We start from the raw sequence: 26,208 nt of genomic DNA on the forward strand, positions 1-26,208 counted from the left end.
CTGCAGAGAAGCAGGTCTGGTGCGTGGCCCCTGGCCATGGTCCATCACCACAAAGACTTGACTAAAGGTTAGAAGGGGATATAAAACAGAGGAACAATCAAAATTCAAGAAAGCCTGGAGACAAACACTGGAGACCAACTAAAATTCTTGTTTTGGTAGACAAAGTTGGACAAGTTCCTGCTAAACTGGAACGTACGCAGGTGAGGCTAGACTCATTTAGAGCACTGGTCTTTGACCTGGGGGCCGCTGCGTGAGCGGATTGCTGGACACGATGGACCACTGGTCTGACCCAGCAGCGGCAATTCTTATGTTCTTAAATGTAATAATATCACTGTACCGACATAGAAATAGAAAATGTACAAAGATGGAGTTATCAGAATTTGTACTCACCTGAATCAATGATGGCTGGAGACTGTGACAGGCAGTCTCTGATGCACACTCATACATGGGAGGAACACAGATGGTCTCTTTGGCTGATAAATTATGATGTTCCAGGAAATTCAGGATGGTCTGTAAGAGCATGAAGGAAAGGATATTCACTTAAGAGATGCAGGGATGAGAATTCCTCATGACGTTCTTATTACAATTAAATTCTCCTATCCTGTGTTACAGATCCCTTCCTTTGAAGGGTATAAATGAATCGGGATGGATCTGCAGATGGAGGGGTTAGGTGCTATCTGTGGGAAGGGAACACTTCTAAAACCTCCTGAGAACTTCTCCTCAGTACAGAGTTTTTTCTGAATTTGTTTTAAATCCATGAGTTTTCGTCTTAGGACCTCTAGAGACCCCTGAAGAAGACTGTATTGTCGAAACACGGACCGTGTTGGGTCCATAGTTCCCAGATATTTTTATGTGGCTTATTAAGTTGAACTTTGAGTAAAGCCAGCATCTGGAACATCAACTCTCCATAGACTCTAAAGTCTCTTTTAAAGAGTAATGCCACAAGAAATAGCTTGGTAAGGACATCTCTTGGCCGTACCTCATACTCCTCTCATAAACAAATTTATACATGAACCACTCCTGAGAAACTTACAAATCCAATCATTTTTGTCCTTCACATGGAATGTCTTGATTGTTTCCTGAGCCCATCTTTCCATTTTATTTAAGGAGAAAAGGATAGAGAGAAGGAAGAGGAATGTGGATAAGGGCTACTACCCAACTGGAACACTGAAAAGCCGTAGCAGTGACTATCCTGCTCAAAATGACTTTTTGGGAAACGAGTGAGCTCAAATCAGTCCCACAACACATAAGAAATGTTTTTTCATTGGCTAATTCAACCATTAACATCCTTCGCTACTTATTATTTTTATAGTGCTACTAGACAAATGCAGCGCTGCATATTAAACATGCAAGAGACGCTCCCTGCTCAAAAGAGCTTACAATGATGACAGACATACTGGACAAAAATGATGACTCAATATATGCTGCTTATCTAGGGAAATACAAAGGGATGATGAGGTAGAGAGGGTAGAGGACTACAGGGGGAATGTCCAACAAATTATTGTGGATTACTAGTTGGTAGGGTTAGGACTTAAACAATTAGGCAATTTCTGAGCCAGAGTTTCAACGTCAAGGCTTTTCTGGTTTCCACAAGTTAACATTTGTGTAGAGAATGACACGAGGAAAAAAATCTGTCCCCCGTCTCCGTCTCGTCCCCATGAGCTCATCCCGGTCCCCATCCCATCCCCATGAGCTCAGTCTCCATCTCCGCAAACCATCTGATCCCATCCACACAAACCATCTCCCTTCTGTGTTCTTATTTTCCCCATTTCTAATATCTCCCCTCTGTATCTGTATACTCCCTCCTGTGTCCGGCCATTTCCCCCCCCCCGTGTCCATATACCATCCCCATGTATCTCCCCTTTATGTTTCTGTCCCTATGCCCCATGCACATAATTTCCCCTCTGTTTCTGTTACCTTCCTAAGTCCTGATTTCCCCTCTCTTCCTCTTCCACACCAAGATGCCTCTCTCCTCTCCAACCCCATATAGCTTCTTTCCCTCTTTCTCCCTCCGCTTCCAGCATCTGGATTACCTGCCTGTCCTCCCTTTTCTCTTTCCTGCTATGGGTTCAATATTTGTCTCCCTCTTCATCCACTTGGCCCAGCATCTCTTTCCCTTTCACTCCTTCCCTTCACGGATCGAGCGGTCCAGCAGCCCCCTCCTGCCCGATCGCCGCATCACACCATCTCCATCCCTCCCTCTCTTCCCCTCACCTTATGTGGCAAATTTAATTGTTCTTCTCCCAGCGGCACACTTTCAACAAGTCGCATGCGCACGGCTGCTTCAGTTGAGTTTTCTCCTCTGACGCAACTTCCTGTTTCCGGTTGCGTCAGAGGAGAAGATTCAACTGAAGCAGCCGCACCCGCACGCGACTTGTTAAAAGCGTGCCGCTGGGAGAAGAACAATTAAATTTGCCACATGAGGGAGATGGCAGGATGCGGCGATCGGGCGGGAGGGGGCTCCTGGACCGCACGATCCGTGACCGCACGTGTTCCCTTCACTGCGGAGACAAGACCATTCACCGCTCCACAGGGCGGTGAATGGCCTTGTCCCCATCCCCGTGGCAACTACTATTTTTCGCTTTCTGTTTCGAATAGTTACCCATGGCTCCCCGCAAGTATCAGCCACCATGTCATTCTCTACCACTGTGCTTAGCACTTTAATTATTATCAAATGTTTAATATGCACATCCTTGACAAAGGATAAATTAGTTCTTACTGTTACTTTTTTTTCTTTGAGTCTTTTGAGACCAGTCCAGATGCTTGGGTTCATAATGTTCTGCCAACAGGTGAGAACAGAGAATAGTTGAGCTGTAATGTCATCAATTAAGAACACTGCGCAACCCTCTGACCAGTCAATATTTAACAAAACAGAAGCACAAAGGAAAAATCTCCCCTAGGAACTAATAAACCACTCAACAGAGAACCACTAAAGATCCAACAGGAATAACAAAGTAGCCCAAATCAAAATCTTCATACTTCAGGAAACAGAAAACCAAATGATAGCAAGAGTCACAGGTGTGTTCCGAATCCGGACTAATCTGGAGGGACTCAAAAAAGAAAATTGGCAGGTAAAAACTAAAATTTCACTTCCTTATTGTCCCACCAAGTCCAGTCCAGATGCTTGGGATGTACCAAAGCAGTATTTACTGAAGGTGGGACGTTGAAATTCCTGCCGTTAACAATTTGGCCACAAGGGCCATTATCACTTCCAAAACTGACAATCCAATCTGTAAGACGAATAAAAGAATGCATAGATTTCCAGTTACTTCATTGTAAATTTCATGAGGAAGAACTAGAGAGCTCTACCCAAGAAGCAGAATGAGCTTTCAAAACTGCTGGTACTGGGTGACCATGCAGAATATACACAGAAGCTAAAGCCTATGTTAACTGGAAGTGATTTTAAGACAGTTGTTCAGATTCTGGTTCTTTCAAAGGTAGACTACTGTAATACCCCTGTACGTGGGGATTTGATAGCAGAAAGAGCATAGGCAGGAGCGACAGGGGATCACTCCTGCCTCCAACTAGCCAGTAGACCACCAGGGACTCTAAGGTAAGTCTTGAGGGACTAACGGAGGGGATGCGGGAAGAAGAGTGAGGAAGGGAAGGAGGCTGATACTGTTTGGAAAGGGTGGATGGAGGGGAAATTGTAACCAATTTAGAGGGTTTTCAGACTATACGCAATGGATATGTACCAGCACTACAAAGCGCGGTACAATTAATCAAATTACCTATCTCAAAAAGCATTTAATACATATAACGGCAGGTTTTTTATTTAAATATACTGTATTTTTATTAAATAACACAAATCTTAACACTATATTATACATTAAACATAAGTGAATCCATATTGCACTTCCGTTTACTAAAATCTGTATTATCCCACAGTCTGAATTGGAGTGAGAAGGCATTATAACAGCTTTGTCTAAGAATCAATATATGCTTGTTGGAACATTGGAGAATACTGGAGAAATGAAATATGGTGGAACAGCTTTATTTTCATCAGAAAAGGCTTGTGAATGGACTGAGTACAAGCTCCAGGTTTTCTTCCACTGTATTTATTGTGGGATAATACAGATTTTAGTAAACGGAAATGCAATATGGGTTCATTTATGTTTAATGTATAATATAGTGTTTAAGATTTGTGTTATTTAATAAAAATACAGTATATTTAAATAAAAAAACCTGTCTAGTTATATTCTATGCAATGAATACGCACGAGATGTGTTAGAATTTGCTTCCTCCATCGCATGCAAATCTCTCATATGAATATTCATTGCGAGCATCCAAAAAACCAGCCTGGCCGGGTGGTTCCCCAAAGACTGAGTTGAAAAATCACTGATGTAGATTTTTTTTTTTAAAGCCTCTAAAACAAGGTGTAGGGTTATTTGCTAGAAACCTAGGAACCTTGGCTTTCAAACAAATTTTCTAAATCCTCAAAGAAAAGCAAGTCACCTTTAAAAAGGTAATTTACAGAGCTTAGTTTTCAGAAGTAACAACACATCCACAGACCAATTTCTGGAAGTGGCGACAATGCTGAGCGGCTACCAGGAGAGCCATATTTTTTTTTTGCCTCAGCTCTGAACAAATCATATATAAAGCACCCACCAAATGTACCCTACCCATTCTAAAAGCGTGAAATCTGGATCAGCCCTAACCAACAACGGCCATGACTACCTAAAAACATGCCCGAGCTACATAGCCTCCTGCAAGGCTAATGCAGAGACTTCAAACGCTTGCTTAGAGACTTCATGCTGAAGGCCTGGGATCTTTCAGCATATCGTCTTGGTTGAAGAGGGTGCAGCCTTTTGTCGTCACAGTTGAAACCGCCATATCAACTTTAGGCAGCTTGAATCTTTCAGACTGCAGAGACACTGCCGAGTAAAGCCCAGCCGCAGACTGCTTAACAGGACAACTGGCATCTGGAACCTCCCATTCTGCCGAAGTTATCTTTATCACCTGAAAAAATAGGGAACATCTTGGAAGACTCTCTCATACTACCCAAAAGGGGGCGCCTAAAACTAGAACTGGCCTTATGCACCAAAATCGTAACAGTGGACAAAACCTAGGAGGGCAAAGTGGGCAAGTCCTCCACATCAAAAGCACAGACCACAAAAGAATTCTCTCCCAGTGGAACTTCGTCCCCTTCAGACCTTCGGTACTACAGGTTTCTCATCACAATGCTGACATTTTCAAGCCGCTGCAGAAGCCAAACCTTCACCTTCTACAAAGAGAACAGCATTCGATTTTATCTTGCAGCACTGTCGTAATGAAGTCACACCAGTGACCCTGAATGGAAGCTAATCTGACAAAGAAAAATCAACCGAGTCAAAAACAGCAGCTATTCAGGGCAAAGACCAAAGCCCTGACACAGGCAACTGTTAGTCAAACTTTCTATTGAGCAAGTTCAGATAATCAAGATTCCCCTCCTCACCCACCAAGGGAAAAGTACAAGGCACAAGAAAAAAGGTTGGTCTGGCGGGGGACCTAGGACCCCTAGGTATTCCCCTAAAATCATTTTTTTAAAAAAATTTAAATATTTTTATTGAAATTGTACAAAATAGAAAGAAGAGTATGCAAACAATTGAGTAGTAAAAGTCCCTACCCCCCTCCACCCTAAGTTCCCTACCAGAAAGCTGAAGGGAATAGACTTAGTAGATTAAAACAGGTTGTTCACACTCTCCAAGGTAGAGAGAACGCTCTAAAGTTGAAAGGGGATAGATTCCATACAAACGTAAGGAAGTTCTTCTTCACCCAGAGAGTGGTAGAAAATTGGAACGCTCTTCCAGAGGATGTAATAGGGCAGAGTACTGTAATGGGGTTTAAGAAAGGATTGGACAATTTCTTGCTGGAGAAGGGGATAGAGGGGTATAGATAGAGGATTACTACACAGGTTCAGGGCCGCCGCGAGAGCGGACTGCTGGGCATGATGGACCTCAGGCCTGACCCAGCAGAGGCATTGCTTATGTTCTTATGTTCCGGAGTCTGTTACAGGGGAAAACACCTTCCAGGGATTCAAGAGTAGGGCTAGTCTCAGTTAGACCACTGGTCTTTGACCTGGGGGGTCGCCGCGTGAGCGGACTGCTGGGCACGATGGACCACTGGTCTGACCCAGCAGCAGCAATTCTTATGTTCTTATTCCAGTGTACCCTAACAGCAGTTTGTGTGTTTAACAAGCGACTTCTAGCCGAGGGAGTCAGAGTTAGCCAAAAGGACTCCCAGGATGAACAAAAAAGTTTTTCCCTAGACTGGTATACAAATTTTTGAAAGACAAACGCTCCATAGACGCCAATGTGATGTCGATGTGATACAGTAAGTGGGTCAGCTTTTATCCAGGGATACAGTACACTTTTCTTGCCCATAAGAATTGCACACTCCAAAAAGCCCTGAAAACCTTTTTGGTGTATTTTTTTTTTTTTTTTTTTTAATGAAAGCAAGAAAAACTTTAGGCTGCTGCTTTTTTCTTCTTTTAATAAGAGTGACCAAAGAAATAGAAATAAAATCATACCAGATCACCAGAGGTTACACTGGAAGCCTATCACCTGCTAACATCTGAGAAATATGGGCTGGCCATGTGATCACATCAGAGCTTAGCAGTTTTAAGGCTCCACCTACTGAAAGGACAGCACAACCCCAAGAATATTGGACTGGTCTTATGGGACAATAAGAAAACCAGAAGTCCTGCTGACCATATGGCACTCAAGAATTGCCCTCAAACCTTAGATTATCCTGTGTTGCATCACCCTGGGCAGAACTCTACCTTTTTACGCCTTTGGTTTATATGTAGCAGCCTCAAGTTATAGAATATTGGATCTGACGCACACTCAGTGGGGCAGGTACATGGAAAATGTGTTGGTTTCACGTTTATTATATTTGATATACCGCCAAGATGAGTTGGAGTTAGAGAATGACACGGGGACAAATTTTTCCCCATCCCCCCCACAGGAACTTAATTTCCCCATCTCCATCCCATTCTTGTAAGCTCTGCCTTAATCGCAGAAGCCTCGAACACTTAAGACTTTAAAGTGTTTGAGGCTTGTGCAGATGAGGACAGAGCTCAGGCATTGGTGGAATGAGGCATTATGACATCACAATCTGAGCTCTAGAATGTTACTGCTTATGACTTCAAGTGTTTAAGGCTTGTGCAGATGAGGACGGAGCTCAGGCATTGGTGGAATGAGACATTATGACATCACAATCTGAGCTCTAGAATGTTACTGCTTATGACTTCAAGTGTTTAAGGCTTGTGCAGATGAGGACGGAGCTCAGGCATTGGTGGAATGAGGCATTATGACATCACAATCTGAGCTCTAGAATGTTGCTGCTTATGATTTTAAAGTGTTTAAGGCTTGTGCAGATGAGGATGGAGCTTAGGCATTGGCTGAATGAGGCATTATGACATCACAGTCTGAGCTCTAGAATGTTACTACTTATGACTTCAAGTGTTTGATGCTTGTGCAGATGAGGACGGAGCTTAGGCATTGGTGGAATGAGGCATTATGACATCACAATCTGAGCTCTAGAATGTTACTGCTTATGACTTCAAGTGTTTGAGGCTTGTGCAGATGAGGACAGAGCTCAGGCATTGGTGGAATGAGGCATTATGACATCACAGTCTGAGCTCTACAATGTTACTACTTATGACTTTAAAGTATTTCAGGCTTGTGCAGATGAGGACGGAGCTTGCAGGAATGGGGCAGGGACAGGAAAAGAACTTGCGGGGACAGGACGGGAAAAATTTGTCCCCCTGTGTCATTCTCTACTTGGAGTCCTATGGAAGTGCCATTACCTGAGTCATCGAGGGCTGGGAAGCGGGACACACAATCTGTTGTATACAGCAAGGTGCTGGTGGGCAGGATCCTGTCTCTGTACACAACGTCCTCTGCCACTCAAGAAGGCTTCCTACAGGCTGCAAACATAAAAAGCTGGCGTTATGGATCAAATCTGCAGTTGCATGTGGAACTTGTAAAATGCAACTTGTTACCAACCCGGTTTGACACCGGGGATCAAGAAGGCCAAATGTCCTGGTAACAGCCTTACTCATATTTATTTGATTTTCTATACCACTCTCTCAGGGGAGCTCAGAACGGTTTACATGAATTTATTCAGATACTCAAGCATATTTCCATGTCTGTCCCAGCGGGCTCACAATCTATCTAATGTACCTGGGGCAATGGTGGGGGGGGGGGATTAAGTGACATGCCCAGGGTCACAAGGAGCAGTGTGGATTTGAACCCACAACCTCAGGGTGTTGAGACTATAGCCTTAATCACTGCACCACACTCTCCCCTGGTACTGGTAGCTGTTTGGGATTAAACATGATTGAACATGAAAAAGTGTGAACTTCAAAAGGGGTCTTGATGATCAGCTGTCTAGGCGGGTGATTTACAAGCATTATCCTTCCAGGTGGTGATGTTCTACGCCTGGAAGTTTTGGCAGCACAGGCTGGGCCACTTGGTCTTACACTGCCATCATTTTCTACGTTGGCATGTAAGCCACAAGAATGCTCGCCTGCAGGAAGCTTCGAAGAGGCTGGTAGGCCCGCCCCGGGAGCCGCAAAGGGGCCGACGCAGCCCAGGAGAGTCGCGGGTTTCTTGGGCGATCGGGAGGGAGCGAATGTCGCAACCGCGAGAGGGGACTGCTAGACGTGCAATTGCGAGAAGGGCTGCTGACCGGGAAGGGTGTGAAGGGAGGCAACGCGGCAGATACTTTACTGCAGGGAGAAGGCCATTCATGGCTCCACGGGGCAGTGAATGGTCTTGTCCTTGTACCCGCGGCAACCAGTCTTTTTTCCTCCCCGTTCCTGCGGGTTACCTGCGGCGGTAACAGTCACCATGCCATTCTCTAAACTCTGTCTTGGTTAGTTGTTGGGGTTTTCTTTTCTTTGTTCTTATCCCAGTCCTTGAGAAACACCTAGCCTGACAGATCTGCAGGATCACTAGAATGAATATGCACAAGATAGAAACATAGAAACTGACGGCAGAAAAGGGCCACGGCCCATCTAGTCTGCCCACACTAATGACCCACCCCCTAACTTCCTCCGTGAAGAGATCCCACGTGCCAATCCCATTTTTTCTTAAAATCTGGCACGCTGCTGGCCTCAATTACCTGTAGTGGAAGACTATTCCAGATATCAACCACCCTTTCGGTGAAGAAATATTTTTTGGTGTCACCATGAAATTTCCCACCCCTGAGTTTCAACAGATGCCCTCTTGTTGCCATGGGACCTTTAAGAAAAAAGATATCTTCTTCCACCTCGATACGGCCCGTGACATATTTGAACGTCTCGATCATGTCCCCCCTCTCTCTGCGTTCCTCGAGTGAGTATAGCTGCAACTTATCCAGCCTTTCCTTATACGGGAGACCATCCGGGTGGCCATTCTCTGAACCGACTCAACTCTCAGCACATCTTTGTGGTAATGTGGCCTCCAGAATTGTACACAGTATTAGAGATGGGATCTCACCATGGATCTGTACAATGGCATTATGACCTCGGGCTTACAGCTGACAAAACTTCTACGAATACAACCTATGATTTGTCTAGCCTTGGATGAAGCTTTCTCCACTTGATTAGAAACATAGAAACATAGAAAGATGACGGCAGATAAGGGCTACAGCCCATCAAGTCTGCCCACACCATTGACCCACCCTTATAAGTCTACTGGCCCCCTTAACTCTACTGACCTGCTCTATTAAGTCAATATCCTAGCGACCCTATTCATTGGCAGTCTTCACTAATGATCACCCCCAAGTTTCGTTCTGCTACAGTCCTTGCTAGGGTCTCACCATTTAGTGTGTAAGTCCTGCATGGATAGATTTGCATACAATGGAGGTGGTACATGTAAATTTATCTATGAGAGAGGAAAAGATCTCAGACGCCTGCAGTGATCAGTGTCAATAATGAGAGTCAGTATTAATAGCAGGTCAAGCCTTCTTTCATCGATCCAAAACATCTCGTAGTGTCAATTCTTAGTGCTGTTGTGTCGAATTAAACTCATACCAATTACACAAAAAATAACTTACAACTCACGTAAATACATCGACCCCACCAAATTCTGGGCAAAGACAAACACCGTAATCCAAAACTACAACCCCAAAGACTTCATCTCAAAATGGAACCACCTAAGTACAGCAACCATAGATAAGCTAGCCCCAGAACAACCCAAAACCAGAATCCATAGAAAATTAGACAAATGGTTCGACAACGAACTACTCCAACTCAAAAGGCAATGCAGACAACTAGAAAGAAAATGGAGAAAAGATAGCCTAGACTCCACAAAAACAACATGGAAAACACTACACCAAAAATACAAACAAAAGCTGAAAGAAAAAAGAAAGACATATTACACAAAGCAAATAGGAGAAGGACCCCAAGACACAAAAAAGATTTTCCAATTACTAAAAGAACTCACAGACACCACACCATATTTGACAAAAAAACAACTCCCCCCCTCCCTCAGCTACCTTATTAGCCACATTCTTCAAAAACAAGATCGCAACAATAAGAGCCACATTCAATGGAACACCCATCCACCTAGAAGAGATCTCAACTTCCCCTACAGAGAAAGAATCGGTAGCAGCAGAAAGAACTTGGTCTCACTTCTCACCCATAAAATGGTCTGACCTCAACAAATTATACAATACAGTCACGCAGCCTGTGATCTTAACCACTGCCCACCATACCTACTGAAAACCTCCAGTACGCTATTCTGCACACTGCTCCTACAATGATACAAACTCTACTCACAGAGGGCCAGTTCCCACAAGACCTCAGCGAAATCATCATAGCTCCAATCCTAAAAGACCCCAAAGAAGCAACTGACCAACCATCCAACTACAGACCCATAGCCTCAATCCCACTTTACGTCAAGCTAATGGAAGGCCTCGTAGCTAAAGCCCTAAATGTATATCTAGAAAATCACAACTTACTCCCAACCTACACAGTCTGGCTTCCAAACCAACTACAGCACTGAAACCCTGCTAGGAACACTTATGGACATCGCGAGACAACACCTCAGCACAGGCAAGAAAATATTAATCATACAATTAGACCTCTCCGCAGCTTTTGATCTAATTGACCATGACATCCTCTTACAAACTCTAGACTCAATAGGAATTACAGGAAAGATACTAACATGGTTCAAAGGTTTCCTACAATCCAGAACCTATAGAGTCAAAACAAACAAAGAAAAATCAGAACCATGGTCCACCCATGTGGAGTTCCCCAAGGATCACCCCTAACTCCAACACTCTTCAACCTATACATTGCCTCCCTAAGCTCCTACCGAGACAAACTAGGCATTACCTCCTACAGCTTCGCAGATGACATCATTATACTCCTCCCCTTCGACCAACCTGAGCCCACCATGATAGGCACAATACATAAAACACTTGAAAAGTAGCAACATGGATGAAAGAACACAAATTAAAACTTAATCCGGACAAAACAAACTTCTTCCTCCTAGAAAACAGCACAACCCCAACCAACATTGACTAACTAGAAATAAACTCGGTCTCATACCCCATTCAACCCACACTAAAACTCCTCGGAGTACTGATAGACAGAGGCTGTACCATGCAACCGCAAATCAACAAAATAATAAAAGCATCATTCGCAACCATGAGAAACCTAAGACAAGTCAGAAAATTATTTGACAGGAAACAATTCCAAATAGTGGTTCAATCACTAATACTAGGCCTAATAGACTACTGCAACATACTCTATCTCCCCTGCCCAGCAACCACGATAAAACAACTTCAAACAATACAAAACACAGCCCTAAGACTATCTACTCACTGAAGAAATATGACCACATCACAGAAGCATACTACAAATCACATTGGCTCCCTCCCAATACAAGCCAGAGTACACTTCAAATTCCACTGCCTTCTTTTCAAAGCTATAAACAGAGTAGAGGTCTGCACGGGAACGGGGATCGCGGGAATCCCGCGGGAATCCCCCTTAACCCACGGGACTCCCACAGGGACCCCCCTCTGGCCAACGAGACTCCCACGGGGATGGAAGGCTTTGGAAGCAGGGTTCATCCATATAATATAATAGACACGTCAGCCTTAGTAAAAGAGGGGGTTTATAAGTTAATTACCTGAACAGAAAACAAAAAAAGGGTTCCACCAAAGAGATTCCACAAGGAAAACAGCAGCGCAAACACAAAAGAAACTGTGGAATTGATGATCCTGTCAGAAGTAATTGCTGCTTTTTATGGGGACGGGCGGGGATGGAGGTAATTCCTTGCGGGGAAGGGTGGGGACGGAGAGGATCCTGGCGGGGACGGGTGGGGATGGAGAGGATCCTGACGGGGACGGGTGGGGACGGAGAGGATCCTGACGGGGACGGGTGGGGACGGAGAGGATCCAGACGGGTGGGGACAGAGAGGATCATGACGGGGATGGGTGGGGACGGAGAGGATCCTGACGGGGACGGGTGGGGACGGAGAGGATCCTGACGGGGACGGGTGGGGACGGAGAGGATCCTGACGGGGACGGGTGGGAACGGAGAGGATCCTGACGGGGACGGGTGGGGACGGAGAGGATCCTGACGGGGACGGGTGGGGACGGAGAGGATCCTGACGGGGACGGAGAGGATCCTGACGGGGACGGGTGGGGACGGAGAGGATCGTGACGGGGACGGGTGGGGACGGAGAGGATCCTGACGGGGACGGGTGGGGACGGAGAGGATCCTGACGGGGACGGGTGGGGACGGAGAGGATCCTGACGGGGACGGGTGGGGACGGAGAGGATCCTGACGGGGACGGGTGGGGACGGAGAGGATCCTGACGGGAACGGGTGGGATTTCTGTCCCCGTGCAACTCTCTAAAACAGAGACAGCCCTACCTACTGGAACATTCGACTATCCCAATCCACATCAACCAGACATAGGAGAACCCACACAATATTTACACACCGCCCAACCAAAAATGTCAAAAGAAGAAAAAGGTATGATGACCTAGTGGCCACTAGAGCAGCGAAACTAGACCGACAGCTCGCCAATCTGCTGACTTCAACCACAGACTACAAAACCTTCAAAAAAGAAACAAAAACCCTACTCTTCAAAAAAATACATAAAACCAATATAACACAACCAAACGGGTTCTGAACTCCTCCTGCAATTACCAAATACTCCTTAACAAATTAGAAAACGCTCAAACTATTCCTTAAGTACCTCTTAATATCTTAACAACATGTTCTTCTAATTGTCATAACAGGGGTTTCGTCAGCCGTAAGCCTGAAGTCATTATGCCATTGTATAGATCCATGGTGAGGCCCCACCTGGAATACTGTGTGCAATTATGGAGGCCGCATTATCGCAAGGATGTGCTGAGACGGGAGTCGGTCCAGAGAATGGCCACCCAGATGGTCTCGGGACTCAAGGATGTCCCGTACGAAGAACGGCTAGATAAACTACAGCTATACTCGCTCGAGGAGCGCAAAGAGAGGGGAGACATGATCGAGACGTTCAAGTATCTCACGGGCCGTATCGAAGCGGAGGAAGATATCTTCTTTTTCAAGGGTCCCACGGCAACAAGAGGGCATCCATGGAAAATCAGGGGCGGGAAACTGTGCGGCGACATCAGGAAATTCTTTTTCACTGAAAGGGTGGTTGATCGCTGGAATAGTCTTCCACTTCAGGTGATTGAGGCCAGCAGCGTTCCTGATTTTAAGGCCAAATGGGATCGACACGTGGGATCTATTCACAGGGTAAAGGTAGGGGAGGGTAACTAGGGTGGGCAGACTGGATGGGCCGTGGCCCTTATCTGCCGTCTATTTCTATGTTTCTATGTAACTCTTATGTAATCCGCCTTGAACCGCAAGGTAAAGGCAGAATAGAAATCACTAATGTAATGTAATGTAATTAACACTGGGGTGTCAAAGTCCCTCCTCGAGGGCCACAATCCAGTCGGGTTTTCAGGATTTCCCCAATGAATATGCATGAGATCTATTAGCATACAATGAAAGCAGTGCATGCAAATAGACCTCAATGCATATTCATTGGGGAAATCCTGAAAACCCGACTGGATTCCGGCCCTCGAGGACAGGAGTTGCCCATCCCTGGTCTAGCGTCTACTTATCATATGTGTCTTTAAAAAGGAAGGTCTTTAGGTTAGCTTTAAATCTGTCCAAAAGGATTTCCTCTTGGAGATGCAAGGGCAAGAAGCACGAAGGATGCTAGACAAGCCAGGAGACGAGTGATCATAGTAGATGACGGCAGATAAAGACCCGAATGGTCCATCCAGTCTGCCCAACCTGATTCAATTTAAATTTTTTAAATTTGTTCTTCTTAGCTATTTCTGGGCAAGAATCCAAAGCTCTAACCGGTACTGTGCTTGGGTTCCAACTGCCGAAATCTCAGTCAAAACCTAATCCAGCCCATCTACACCTTCCCAGCCATTGAAGCCCTCTCCAGCCCATCCTCCCCCAAACGGCCATACTGTATACAGAAACAGACCGTGCAAGTCTGCCCAGTAACTGGCCTAGTTCAATATTTAATATTATTTTCTGATTCTAGAACCTCAAGCGTATTAGAGAAGAGGGGTTTTCTGGTATTTATCCAGTTTTTTTAATTTATTTTTTTATTAAAAACATCTATATCCCGCATATCTAAAAATCTATGTGGGTTACAAAAAACAACTGATAAACAAGATTACACAAGCAAACCCTCACATTCCAATACTAACACAGCACACTTTAACTTTCTCAATACAGTCAGTTTTACAAAATTCTTTAAAAAGGTAAAATTATGGTCTTACCTGTTAATTTTCTTTCCTTTAGAAGCAGCAGATGAATCCAGACTAGTGGGTATAGCTCACATCGACCAGCAGGTGGAGATAGAGAACTGATTAACAGTTGGCCTTAAAGCCTGGTGTTCTTTCTGTTGATTCAGTTATGCACTCTGCCCAAGCATCCCGAAAGGAGAATGAGCCGCAACAAAACTCCATTCCAGTAGAAAATGTGTCTTTCTCTTCTTGAAATTATCCCTCTTTTGTACCAAAAAAATTTTTTTTTTTTTTTTTCAGCAATGAAATAATACACTTACCAACCATAGCCCCAACTAACCCAATCAACTAAACACCATACACACAACCAGTGCCTTTTGGGGAGGGGCTCTGGATTCATCTGCTGCTTCTAAAGGAAAGAAAATTAACAGGTAAGACCATAATTTTACCTTCCATAGCAAAGCAGCAGATGAATCCAGACTAGTGGGATGTAGCAAAGCAAACTCAAACTGGGTGGGACGCCAATGCCGCCTCTGCCAGCACTGCCGCGCCAAAACTCGCCTCTGAACGGGCCGCCACATCTAAACGATAATGCCGTGAAAAAGTATTTGTCGACGACCAAGTGGCCGCTCGGCAAATCTCCTCTAAAGACATCCCCCCGGACTCCGCCCAAGAGGTTGCCAAAGCCCGAGTGGAATGAGCATGAAGGTGCTCCGGTACTTTCTTCCCTGACAGCACATACGCTGAAGCAATAGTGTCCTTGACCCAACGCGCAATGGACGCCTTAGACGCCGCCATCCCTTTGTTTTTCCCCGCGAAAGCGACAAAGAGATGGTCCAACCGACGAAAGTCATTCGTCACTTCCAAATAATGGAGAAGCACACGGCGTACATCTAGCAGCCGTAAAGACAAAAATCGTGTCCCCCAATCCTCCCTCCGAAAGGATGGAAGGAACAAATCCTGGTTCACATGAAAGGCAGAAATAACCTTCGGCAGGAAGGACGGCACCGTACGCACCGACACCCCAGTCTCCGAAAAACGTAAAAAGGGTTCTCTGCAAGAAAGCGCCTGCAGCTCCGATACTCGCCTCGCTGAAGCCATTGCCACCAAAAAAACTGTTTTCAGTGTGACATCTTTTAACGTGGCCGCTGACAGGGGCTCAAAAGGTGCCCCCTGCAACTTCCCAAGGACGAGCTTAAGATTCCACGTTGGACAAATACGCTTGACCGGCGGTCGGAGATGGTTCACCCCCTTGAGGAAACGGACCACGTCCGGCTGCGACGCGAGAGCCGATCGATCCACCGGGCCCCTGTAACAGGCAATGGCCGCCACCTGAACCTTTAAAGAGTTATAGGCTAACCCTTTTTCGACGCCCTCCTGCAGGAAAGCAAGAATAGCCGGCAGAGAAGCTTTGAAGGGCGCCACTCCCTGGCGACCGCACCATGCCTCAAAAATCCTCCAGACTCTCGCATAGGAGGCTGACGTCGAAAGCTTCTTGGCCTTAAGCAGAGTGGCGATCACCCTCTCTGAATAGCCCTTCTTTTTTAGCCTTGACCGCTCAATAGCCAGGCCGTAAGACCAAAGCGGCCCGGATCTTCCATCCATATCGGACCCTGCGTCAGTAAGTCCGGCGTTACCTGGAACGTCACCCGCTCGCCCACCGACAGCTGAATCAGATCTGCGTACCACGGCCGACGCGGCCAATCCGGAGCCACCAGGATGACTCTGCCGCGAAAGCGAGAGATGCGCTGTAACACTCGCCCTATCATGGGCCACGGCGGGAACACATACAGAAGGGAATTCGGAGGCCATGGGAGAGCTAACGCGTCCACCCCCTCCGAACCCTCTTCCTTGCGTCTGCTGAAGAACCGAGGCAACTTCGCATTGCGGGACGAGGCCATGAGATCCATCTCCGGCAAGCCCCACTGACTGACTAGCCGGCCGAACTCTCGAGGAGACAACTCCCACTCTCCTGGGTCCAGAAGATTTCTGCTGAGAAAGTCCGCTTGCACGTTTTCGTGACCTGCAATGTATGCCGCCGAGAGAAGCAGCACATGCCTCTCCGCCCATTGAAACAAATTTCTCGCCTCTTCTGCTAACTGCGGACTCCGGGTGCCCCCCTGCCGATTGACATAGGCGACCGCCGTGACCCTGTCCGAAAAGACTCTGGTCGGCTTGTCCTGAATCAGTGACTGAAAAGCCAACAGCGCCAGCCTGACCGCCTTTAATTCCAACAAATTGATGGGCCACTGGGCCTCCTGGAAGGACCACATCCCCTGCACTGACGCCTGCAGGCACTGGGCCCCCCAACCCCGCAGACTGGCATCCGTGGTGACCACTACCCAGTCTGGCGTGGCCAACGGCATGCCCTTCCACAGATGCAACTCGTGGAGCCACCACTGCATGCTGTGAGCTGCTCGACGACTCCATGGGAGACGCACCTTGTAGTTCAGAGAAGCTGGGGACCAGCGAGAGAGCAGAGACTGTTGTAAGGGCCTCATGTGGCTCCGCGCCCAGGGGACCACCTCCAGAGTCGCCACCATGGAACCCAGCACTTGTACATAATCCCAAACTCGCGGTCTGGCCGTCCCGAGAAGTAGGCGAATTTGAGCCTGCAATTTCTCCCCCCGGTCTCGGGGTAGAAACACCTTCCCCAGAGCCGTGTCGAACCGCACCCCCAGATGCACCAACGACTGCGACGGGGACAGAAAACTCTTGGGAAAGTTGACAATCCACCCCAACGACTGTAGGAGCGAAATCACTCGCTGAGTAACCGCCACACTCTCCTGGCTGGACGAGGCGCGGATTAACCAGTCGTCTAGGTAAGGGTGTACCCGAATCCACTCCTTGCGGAGGAAGGCGGCTACCACCACCATGACCTTGGAAAAGGTGCGGGGGGCCGTTGCCAAGCCAAAGGGCATTGCCCAAAACTGATAATGCTGGCCGAGAATCGCAAACCGCAGATACCGCTGATGCGGAGGCCAGATCGGAATATGGAGGTAAGCCTCCTTGAGATCGAGGGACGTGAGGAACTCTCCCGGTCGTACTGCCGCAATAACCGAGCGCACCGTCTCCATCCGGAAATGGCGAACACTGAGAAATCTGTTGACTCTTTTGAGATCCAGCACCGGCCTGAAGGACCCCCCCTTCTTTGGCACAATGAAGTAAAGGGAATATATACCGGTGCCTACTTCTTCCGGGGGCACCGGTACCACAGCCCCTAGCTCGAGCAGTCCCTGAAGCGTCATCCGGACCGCGTCTCCCTTGGCCGCCCCATTGCACGGGGACACCAAGAAAGAATCTACGACGGGAGAGGCGAACTCTAACTTGTACCCTTCTTGAACAATGTCCAACACCCACTGATCTGACGTGATCGTGGCCCACTCCGCCTGGAACTCCGAAAGCCGGCCCCCTAAGGGAAAGGCGGAGGGAGCCACGCCCCCGTCATTGTGGAGTGCGAGTGGCTGGGGTACGCGTGGACTGCCCCGACGAGGGTCTCGTCGTACGAAAGGAACCCCTCTGCTGAAACCTTGGCCTCGAAGCAGAGGACGAACCAGCAGCCGATCTGAAGAAAGGCTTACCAGACCTGGATCTCCGAACATCCCTGAAGCGCGGTCTCGACGATGAGGGCCTCACCGGGGGCCTAGCCCTATCCTCCGGTAAACGCTGAGTTTTGGTATCCCCAAAATCCTTCACCAGTTTATCTAAATCTTCTCCAAACAAGAAACCCCCTTTAAAAGGGAGCCGTACCAGCCGAAGCTTAGAAGCAGCATCGGCCGCCCAATGCCATAGCCATAGGGATCTGCGAGATACCACTGAAAGAGACATCTGCTTCGCAGACGCCCTAACAATATCATATAAGGAGTCTGCCAAATAAGCCAAGCCGGACTCCAAATCTGCCAGTTCCGCATGGACAGAACCTCCAGCCTCCGTTAAATTATCTGACACCACTTGCGACCACTGCAGACATGCTCGTGCCGCATAAGAACTGCATATGGCGGCCTGCTGGAATGAAGAAAGACGACTCCTGCAGGACCAACAACCCCTCAATCACCCGGAGGGGAGGGTGGAGTAGGGACCTGGGGGGGCCCAGGTGTAACTCCTAAAGCCGGCACCACTCAGCCAGGCACCCCTATCCTACTGAAGAGACATAGTCTCAACAGAGGAAGTCCACTGAACACCAATATCTCCGGCAGCATCCAGAATCCAAGAGCTAGAGGGCTAGCTCAGTCCCTGCTGGGAGATAGAGCAAAACTGAATCAACAGAAAGAACACCAGGCTTTAAGGCCAACTGTTAATCAGTTCTCTATCTCCACCTGCTGGTCGATGTGAGCTATACCCACTAGTCTGGATTCATCTGCTGCTTTGCTATGGAAAAAGGAAATGCAAAAAAAAAAAAAAAAACCTCAAACAAACCCAAGTTAACTACCTATATGAACACCCGTTTCAATTTTCTTTTACACCAGGGTTATTTTAATCAGTTTTAATAGTTAAAATCAAAATTTAAAAGCTCTAGTTATATTTAATAAATTTGTAACCCATTCATCAGTAATATCCTAACATTAGACAACAATAGAAAATACACCACCAACAAAATGAGCGTTAAAGAAATCAATTAAAAAAAACAAGTCTAATAATAACACAGATCATCTAACCTCCTCCTGTGAACCAGCAGGGTCTCAATATCTAAGATCTATAAAAGGTACATTTCAGAGATACGGTGTATATAAGAACATGACTATCCTTACTGGGTCAGAACAATGGTCCATCAAGCCCAGTAGCCCGTTCTCACGGTGGCCAATCCAGGTCACTAGTACCTGGCCAGAACCCAAGGAGTAGCAATATTCCATGCTACCGATCCAGGACAAGTAGTGGCTTCCCCCATATCTTTCTGAATAACAGACTATGGACTTTTCCTCCAGGAACTTGTCCAAACCTTTTTTTTTTCTAAATTCTTTATTTATTTTTTCATCTTACAACAAGTACACAATATTACATCAAATAAAACTTTTACACATCACTTAAATTTTTTTCTATTGTCATCGTAAATAGTTTCAAATTTCAAGTTTATTAGGATTTTATATACCGCCTATCAAGGTTATCTAAGCGGTTTTTACAATCAGGTACTCAAGCATACATAAATTTATTCCCTCCCCACTCACCCTTTCCTCAAATATTTCAATCAAAAATATAATATAAATATTGTGTTCTTATTTATTGATTAACCTTTAATTAGAACTTTATACCATTCCCCCTCCCCCCTATGTATAAATATACTGTCAGTTGAAAATGATGTCTAGTCATTACAATAATTTGCCAATGGCCCCCAGATCTTTTTAAAATTATTATAATTCCCTTTCTGCAAAGCAATTATTCTTTCCATTTTGTAAATGTGGCACAACGAATTCCACCAGAATGTATAACTAAGATTATTGTAATTTTTCCAATTACTAGTGATATGTTGCATGGCGACTCCTGTCATAATCAATAAAAGTTTATTATTGCTTGATGAAATTTGACTTTTTGTTCTCATCGACATACCGAACAGAATAGTATCATATGATAGAGCTACATGGTTTTCTAATAAACAATTTATTTGAGACCAAATTGATTTCCAAAAGGCCATGATACAGGGACAATAAAATATTAAATGATCTAGGGTCCCTGCTTCCAGATTGCAATGCCAGCATCTATTAGACTTAGAGCTATCTAACTTTTGTAATTGAACTAGGGTCCAAAATGCTCTATGTAACAAAAAGAACCAAGTTTGTCTCATAGATGCAGACACTGTACATCTCATTCTCCAAGACCAAATTTGTGGCCATTGAGATGCAGAAATTTGATGCTTAATCTCAATGCTCCAAATGTCTCTAAGATCATTCTTTGTTTTTTTATTCATAAATCCAGATATCAATTTATACCACTGTGCGGCTTCATGGAGGTAGTTAGGGGGTGGGCCATTAGTGTGGGCAGACTAGATGGGCCGTGGCCCTTTTCTGCTGTCATGTTCTATGTTTCTATGGTGTCCCAAAAAATCCGTCTGAAAGCATAAGAACTCCAGACTAGAGAGTTGCGCGGGGACAGAAATCCCACCCGTCCCCGCCAAAGTCCCACCCGTCCCCGTGAGGAATCCCACCCGTCCCCACCCATCCCCGTGAGGAATCCCTCCATCCCCACCTGTCCCCGCGAGGAATCCCCTCCATCCCCGCCCGTCCCCGTGAGGAATCCCCTCCGTCCCCGCCCGTCCCTATAAACTTCAGAAATAGTTATTTCATTTAATTATGCTACTCAATTAAAGGCTCTGGTAGAAACCCATTTACAAATAAGCAAAAAGACTTTATTAATTTGGAAATATTAATTAGGAAGAATACATACTTTGTAAACGGGTTTCTACCAGAGCCTCTTTTGTTTATAAATTTTTATCAACACAACTAATATACACTACTTTATCCTGAAGCAAAAGGGAGAAAAGCTGCGCGACTTAGTACATCCAGCCCCGCAGGAACCCCGCAACCCTCGGAGGCGTCCCCACGGGATCCCCGCGACCCTAGGGGGCGTCCCCACGGGAATCCTGCGACCCTAGGGATTCCCGTCGTCCCCGTTCCCATGCAGCTCTCTACTCCAGACTATACTGATTATTGAGATTTTTCCATTCAGGGAACCCCTCCTGAATAGCCTGTTTCAGTTGCAACCATTTAAAACTTTGTTATTTATTAAGACCATATTTATGTTGCAACTGTGAAAAATCAAGCAGTTTACCATTTGAAATAACATCATCTAAAGTCCGTATACCTGCAATAATCCAGTGCTTCCATACGATTTTAAATCCGCCAATTTGAATCTTGGAGTTTATCCATAAAGATTGATTTGTTGATTTATTTATTGGGTTAGGTGTTAAATTAATGACATATCGCAATGCTTTCCTTGTATCCATCAATATTCTGTTCTCTTTATATTTTCTAGACATATTGATACTGAGAACATGAGATAAATTTAGAGGAAACTCCTTGATAGGCTGTTGCGAGAACTGCGAATCCTGCGAGAACTTGCGCAGCCTATAAAAGAGCGGTGCAGGGCCGGCCGAGAGCACAAATAAACCCGAGGCACTGGAACCTACCTTGAGCCACATGTGTGCACTTTTCTTTAAGCATGATAAAAAAAAGGAGCTGGGTTGAATATCACCAAATATTCAACTGCTAAAATCCAGCTCTGCTGAATACATGCTGACAACAACGACCGACTAGAAATCATTTCGAAAAGAAATCAAAACCTTGTTTTTCAAAAAATTTATCAAGAAATCCTAACACATCTCCATGACTATCCCCACTCTTGTAAGTTTCCCAGCAAAGTCTCAACCATGTAAACAACACCCTAATTTGTAAGTTTCCTGGAAATGTCCAGTTATCTTCTTTTGTAATCCACCCAGAACTGCAAAGTATTGGCAGAATAGAAGCCATTAATTTAATGTAATGTAATTAAGAGTATGAAAGTAAGAAAAAAAAAAAAAAAAAAAGTCTGCCATTTCCCCCCCAAACACACATGCCATCTTATTTTTACTAAATGAGACTCATTAGGAATGATTCTTACCAGAGAATGACACGGTGACAAAATTCATCACCGTCCCCGTCCCCGCGGATAACCGCGGGAAACCATCTTCATGTCATTCTTTAAGGAGAGAGGGAAGAATCAGAGTATGAATGGCCACAACCACTGACCCGCAAGCTTTGCTTTGAAGAATGCTGGTGTAGAAGGACCGAGGTTGAAATAGACACTAGAAAATGACATGGGATTATTTCCCGCGGTTATCCGCGGGGACGGGAAAGGTGATGAATTTTGTCACCGTGTCATTCTCTAATTCTTACCTGATGTGGTGAAGGCCGAGGGTGGGGGGAATCAGCACAGCAGCGCGGACAGGGAGGTGCAGATGGACAGCTTGTGATGTCCTTCCCCGGCTCTTGCTGTCGCCAAAGATTGTCAGTCATCCGTGCCTTTGAAGATTAAAGGTGTGGAAGAAACACAATGAAGTGAAAGCGGAAAAACTTGCGATTTCATTGCAACGGCTGCAGCGATAGAGCTAAGAATTCTCCGACACAGATGCACTGTCAAACTGCTGTTTTTTTTAACATTCATTGATAAACTAGCATTCACAAACAGAAAAATAGTCTCTCATTTCTTTATCCCCTCCATTCCTCATGATACCTGTATGTCATTTGTGAGCATCGGTAGGTTTTCCAGAGCATGGGCCCGAGGCTCGACGTTGCCACTCGTGGTTGACTCCATTTTGGACTTCAGCCTGCACTGAGGCTGAAATTCCATCGCAGGCGGAGGCCAAGTCTCCTGTCGCAGCTCAAACATGCTCTCCTCAAAGTGTCTGGAGCACAGAGAGCGCTTTCCAGGCCGTGCCCCCAGCATCTCCTGCACCAAGCCCTGGGCCTCAACCGTAGTCTCACCACTGCGCCGCGCCCAGAACTCTGCCAGCGAAGCATCTCTTGAGGAGGCATGGAAGGTAATCGAGGTGCTTCTACCACTACGATTTCTACAGTCATCAGCGAGGCAGTGATGCATCATGGACCTGTTTCAAATAAAACAAATTGAACAACGCATTAAGGTGCCATGGCCGCATTTTATCAATTTGCACCCCAGGGATGCCCTTAGGGGCGATAAATTCACAAAGAAAATAGAAAACACTGTCGTGTAAAACAACAGAGCTCTGGGGCCAACCGCGAATTACAGTAACTAGCTAAGTGAGACTTTAATCTAGCTAACTCACGCTGACTGAGACCTGAGGAACCATCCAAATTGTTTGCAGTTAGTTGAAATTATAATAAGTAAGCTTTCTTTGATTCTAAGAATAGGGACTATGCGACAGCTTTACTCAGGAAAGAACAGTGCCAGTGTCAGTCAGAATTAAATATAAAATCTAATTTATCGGTTGTATACATACTTTGGAGGAAAGGCGGGAAAGGGGAGATACAATAGAAACTTTTAAATACCTAAACTATTGTATCTCCCCTTTCCTGCCTTTCCTCCAAAGTATGTATACAACCGATAAATTAGACTGGGAAGACCATAATAATCTAAAAGGTTGATAGGGGAGTAACAACAAATGCAAGTGTTGAAATCTACCTCAAACAACTGTCGAATAAGCCGTGACCAAGATTTTATATTTAATTCTGACTGACACTGGCACTGTTCTTTCCTGAGTAAAGCTGTCGCATAGTCCCTATTCTTAGAATCAAATAAAGCTTACTTATTATAAAAATGGACCCTAGCCAAGGAGGACTTCGCCGAATTCCTACTTTCCAACTCTTTAGCTAGTCCATACAACCTTCTATGTGGAGACATCAACATTCACCTAGAGCAAACAGACCTTCCAGACATATCCGACTTTTGGTTACTAATCTCGCAACTAGGCTACTTCAAGCCCCTGCCCATCACAACCCACCAAAGAGGCCATCAGTTAGACCTAGTGACATTCTCCGCCAAAGAACCATCCGCCCCTAAATTTTACTGGAAACATGACATCTGGACAGACTCCATTTGGTCTGACCACAAACTATGCCACTTTTCCATCCAATGCCAACAAAAAGCCACTAAAAACAGAATACCAAAAAACACCAAAACTCATACCACTAGAGGTAAAATCGACCCGGCAGAATTCTGGCCCCTCTACGAATCTCTCTCTAATCCAAACGTAGAAACGGACCAAATCATGACCTCCTGGGTCAAAGACAGCACAAAGATCTTAGATGAAATTGCCCCCTTAAAAACTTGCAGAATTAGATCTCCAATCCTGGACGGATGGTTTGATTCGGAGTTACTACAGGCAAAAAGAGACCTAAGAAGATCTGAAAGACAATGGATTAAATCTGGCGCCCAAGAACACAGAGCTACATGGAGACTTAAACTAAAAAACTACAAAAACCTCACCAAGGCCAAACGAAAAAATTTCTATGCCCACAAAATTGGAAATGTCACAAACAACAGCAGCACCCTGTTCAAACTGGTCAACGACCTCTACAACCTTGAAACTCTCACCGACACCTGCGTTAACGAATCCACTTTAACCGCCAACTCCCTCGCAGACTTCTTTAACACAAAGATACAAAAACTAAGATCATCGTTATCTGCCCCAGCCAACCCCCACGGGGACTTCCCAATCCTTCTAAACCCAGACAGGCCCAAACTAGACCAAGGATCCAGAACAGACCTAAACTGGAATCAATTCACAACTATCGACTGGCCAACTTTCAACACATATTTTAACAAATATTCCAATTCCTTCTGCAGACTGGATACCTGCCCCCCTAACATTATGAAAACTGCTCCAATCCATTTTAAAGCCAATATGTTAGCATGGGTAAACCTACTACTAACCATGGGCAGTTTCCCAGCAGAACAAGGTCACATTTCTATAACTCCCATCATCAAAAACAAGAAAGAACCATCAAGCACCCCATCCAACTACAGACCTATCGCAAGCATCCCACTATTCACCAAAATAGCAGAAGGGGTGGTAAACGCCGAACTTACCACATACCTAGAAAAATTCGACATCCTAAATGACTACCAATCAGGCTTTCGCTCCAATCACAGCACCAAAACCATCATAGCCTCCCTCCTAGACCACATACACACACTCTTCAGCCTGGGATCCAGTGCTTTGATTTTACAACTGGACCTGAGCAGTGCTTTCGATCTAGTCGACCACAACATTCTCCTAGACTGCCTTGCCTACATTGGCATCTCCGGCCAGGTCCTTAACTGGTTCAACGGTTTCCTATGGAACAGATCTTACAGAGTATTTAAAAACGATTCTCTCTCCTTCTCCTGGGAAAACTCCTGCGGTGTGCCAAAGGGCTCCCCCCTGTCCCCCACCCTGTTCAATATCTACCTCACCTCCCTAGGAAATCTCCTGCAAAGCCTCAACCTAAAATTCTTTATCTATGCGGACGACATTACCATAGTCATCCCTCTAACCAATTTCACTCAAGAACTCCTTAACTCCCTCACAAGCATACTTAGTCAGATAGAACTCTGGATGCTATCCTACAGATTAAAACTAAACCCAGACAAAACAAAATTCTTCCTAGCAACCCCAAAGACAAAATCAAAAACACCACAATTCAAGTAAATGGATCCACTTTCCCCCTCGAACAAACTTTAAAAGTACTGGGTGTAACACTGGACAAATATCTATCCCTCGAGAAGCACACTGATATCACAGTTAGGAAATGTATCTCGACACTATGGAAACTCTGCACCATAAAAAAATACTTCGACGACACTTCATTCCGCCTCTTAGTACAGTCCACCATCCTCAGCATACTAGACTACTGCAACATCATCTACTTGAGCTCCTCAAAGAAAACCATTAGAAGACTAAGGATGATCCAGAACACCGCTGTCCGCCTCATATTTAACCTGAAAAAATGGGACCATATCACCCCTTTCTACCACAAACTCCACTGGCTCC

The 26,208-nt window shown here is 45.6% G+C and overlaps 1 protein-coding gene across 15 annotated transcripts in view; it reads right to left on the minus strand.

Moving 5' to 3' along the window:
• Positions 1-26,208, minus strand: part of LOC117354441 — a 238,688-nt gene that overhangs the window by 187,510 nt on the left and 24,970 nt on the right. For 14 of the 15 annotated variants that reach the window (XM_033932001.1, XM_033931998.1, XM_033931993.1 and 11 more), the window contains exons 2-5: positions 22,932-23,304; positions 22,595-22,720; positions 7,790-7,909; positions 391-510 (exon numbers count right to left, since the gene is read on the minus strand). In XM_033932001.1, the coding sequence (XP_033787892.1) occupies positions 391-510; positions 7,790-7,909; positions 22,595-22,720; positions 22,932-23,300 (735 nt within the window). In that variant the 5' untranslated portion in view covers positions 23,301-23,304. The remainder of the gene's footprint in view (positions 1-390; positions 511-7,789; positions 7,910-22,594; positions 22,721-22,931; positions 23,305-26,208) is intronic. The other variant, XM_033932006.1, reaches the window with a different exon arrangement.

Source organism: Geotrypetes seraphini, chromosome 2 (genome assembly GCF_902459505.1).
Source record: "Geotrypetes seraphini chromosome 2, aGeoSer1.1, whole genome shotgun sequence".
NCBI classification, from domain to species: domain Eukaryota; kingdom Metazoa; phylum Chordata; class Amphibia; order Gymnophiona; family Dermophiidae; genus Geotrypetes; species Geotrypetes seraphini.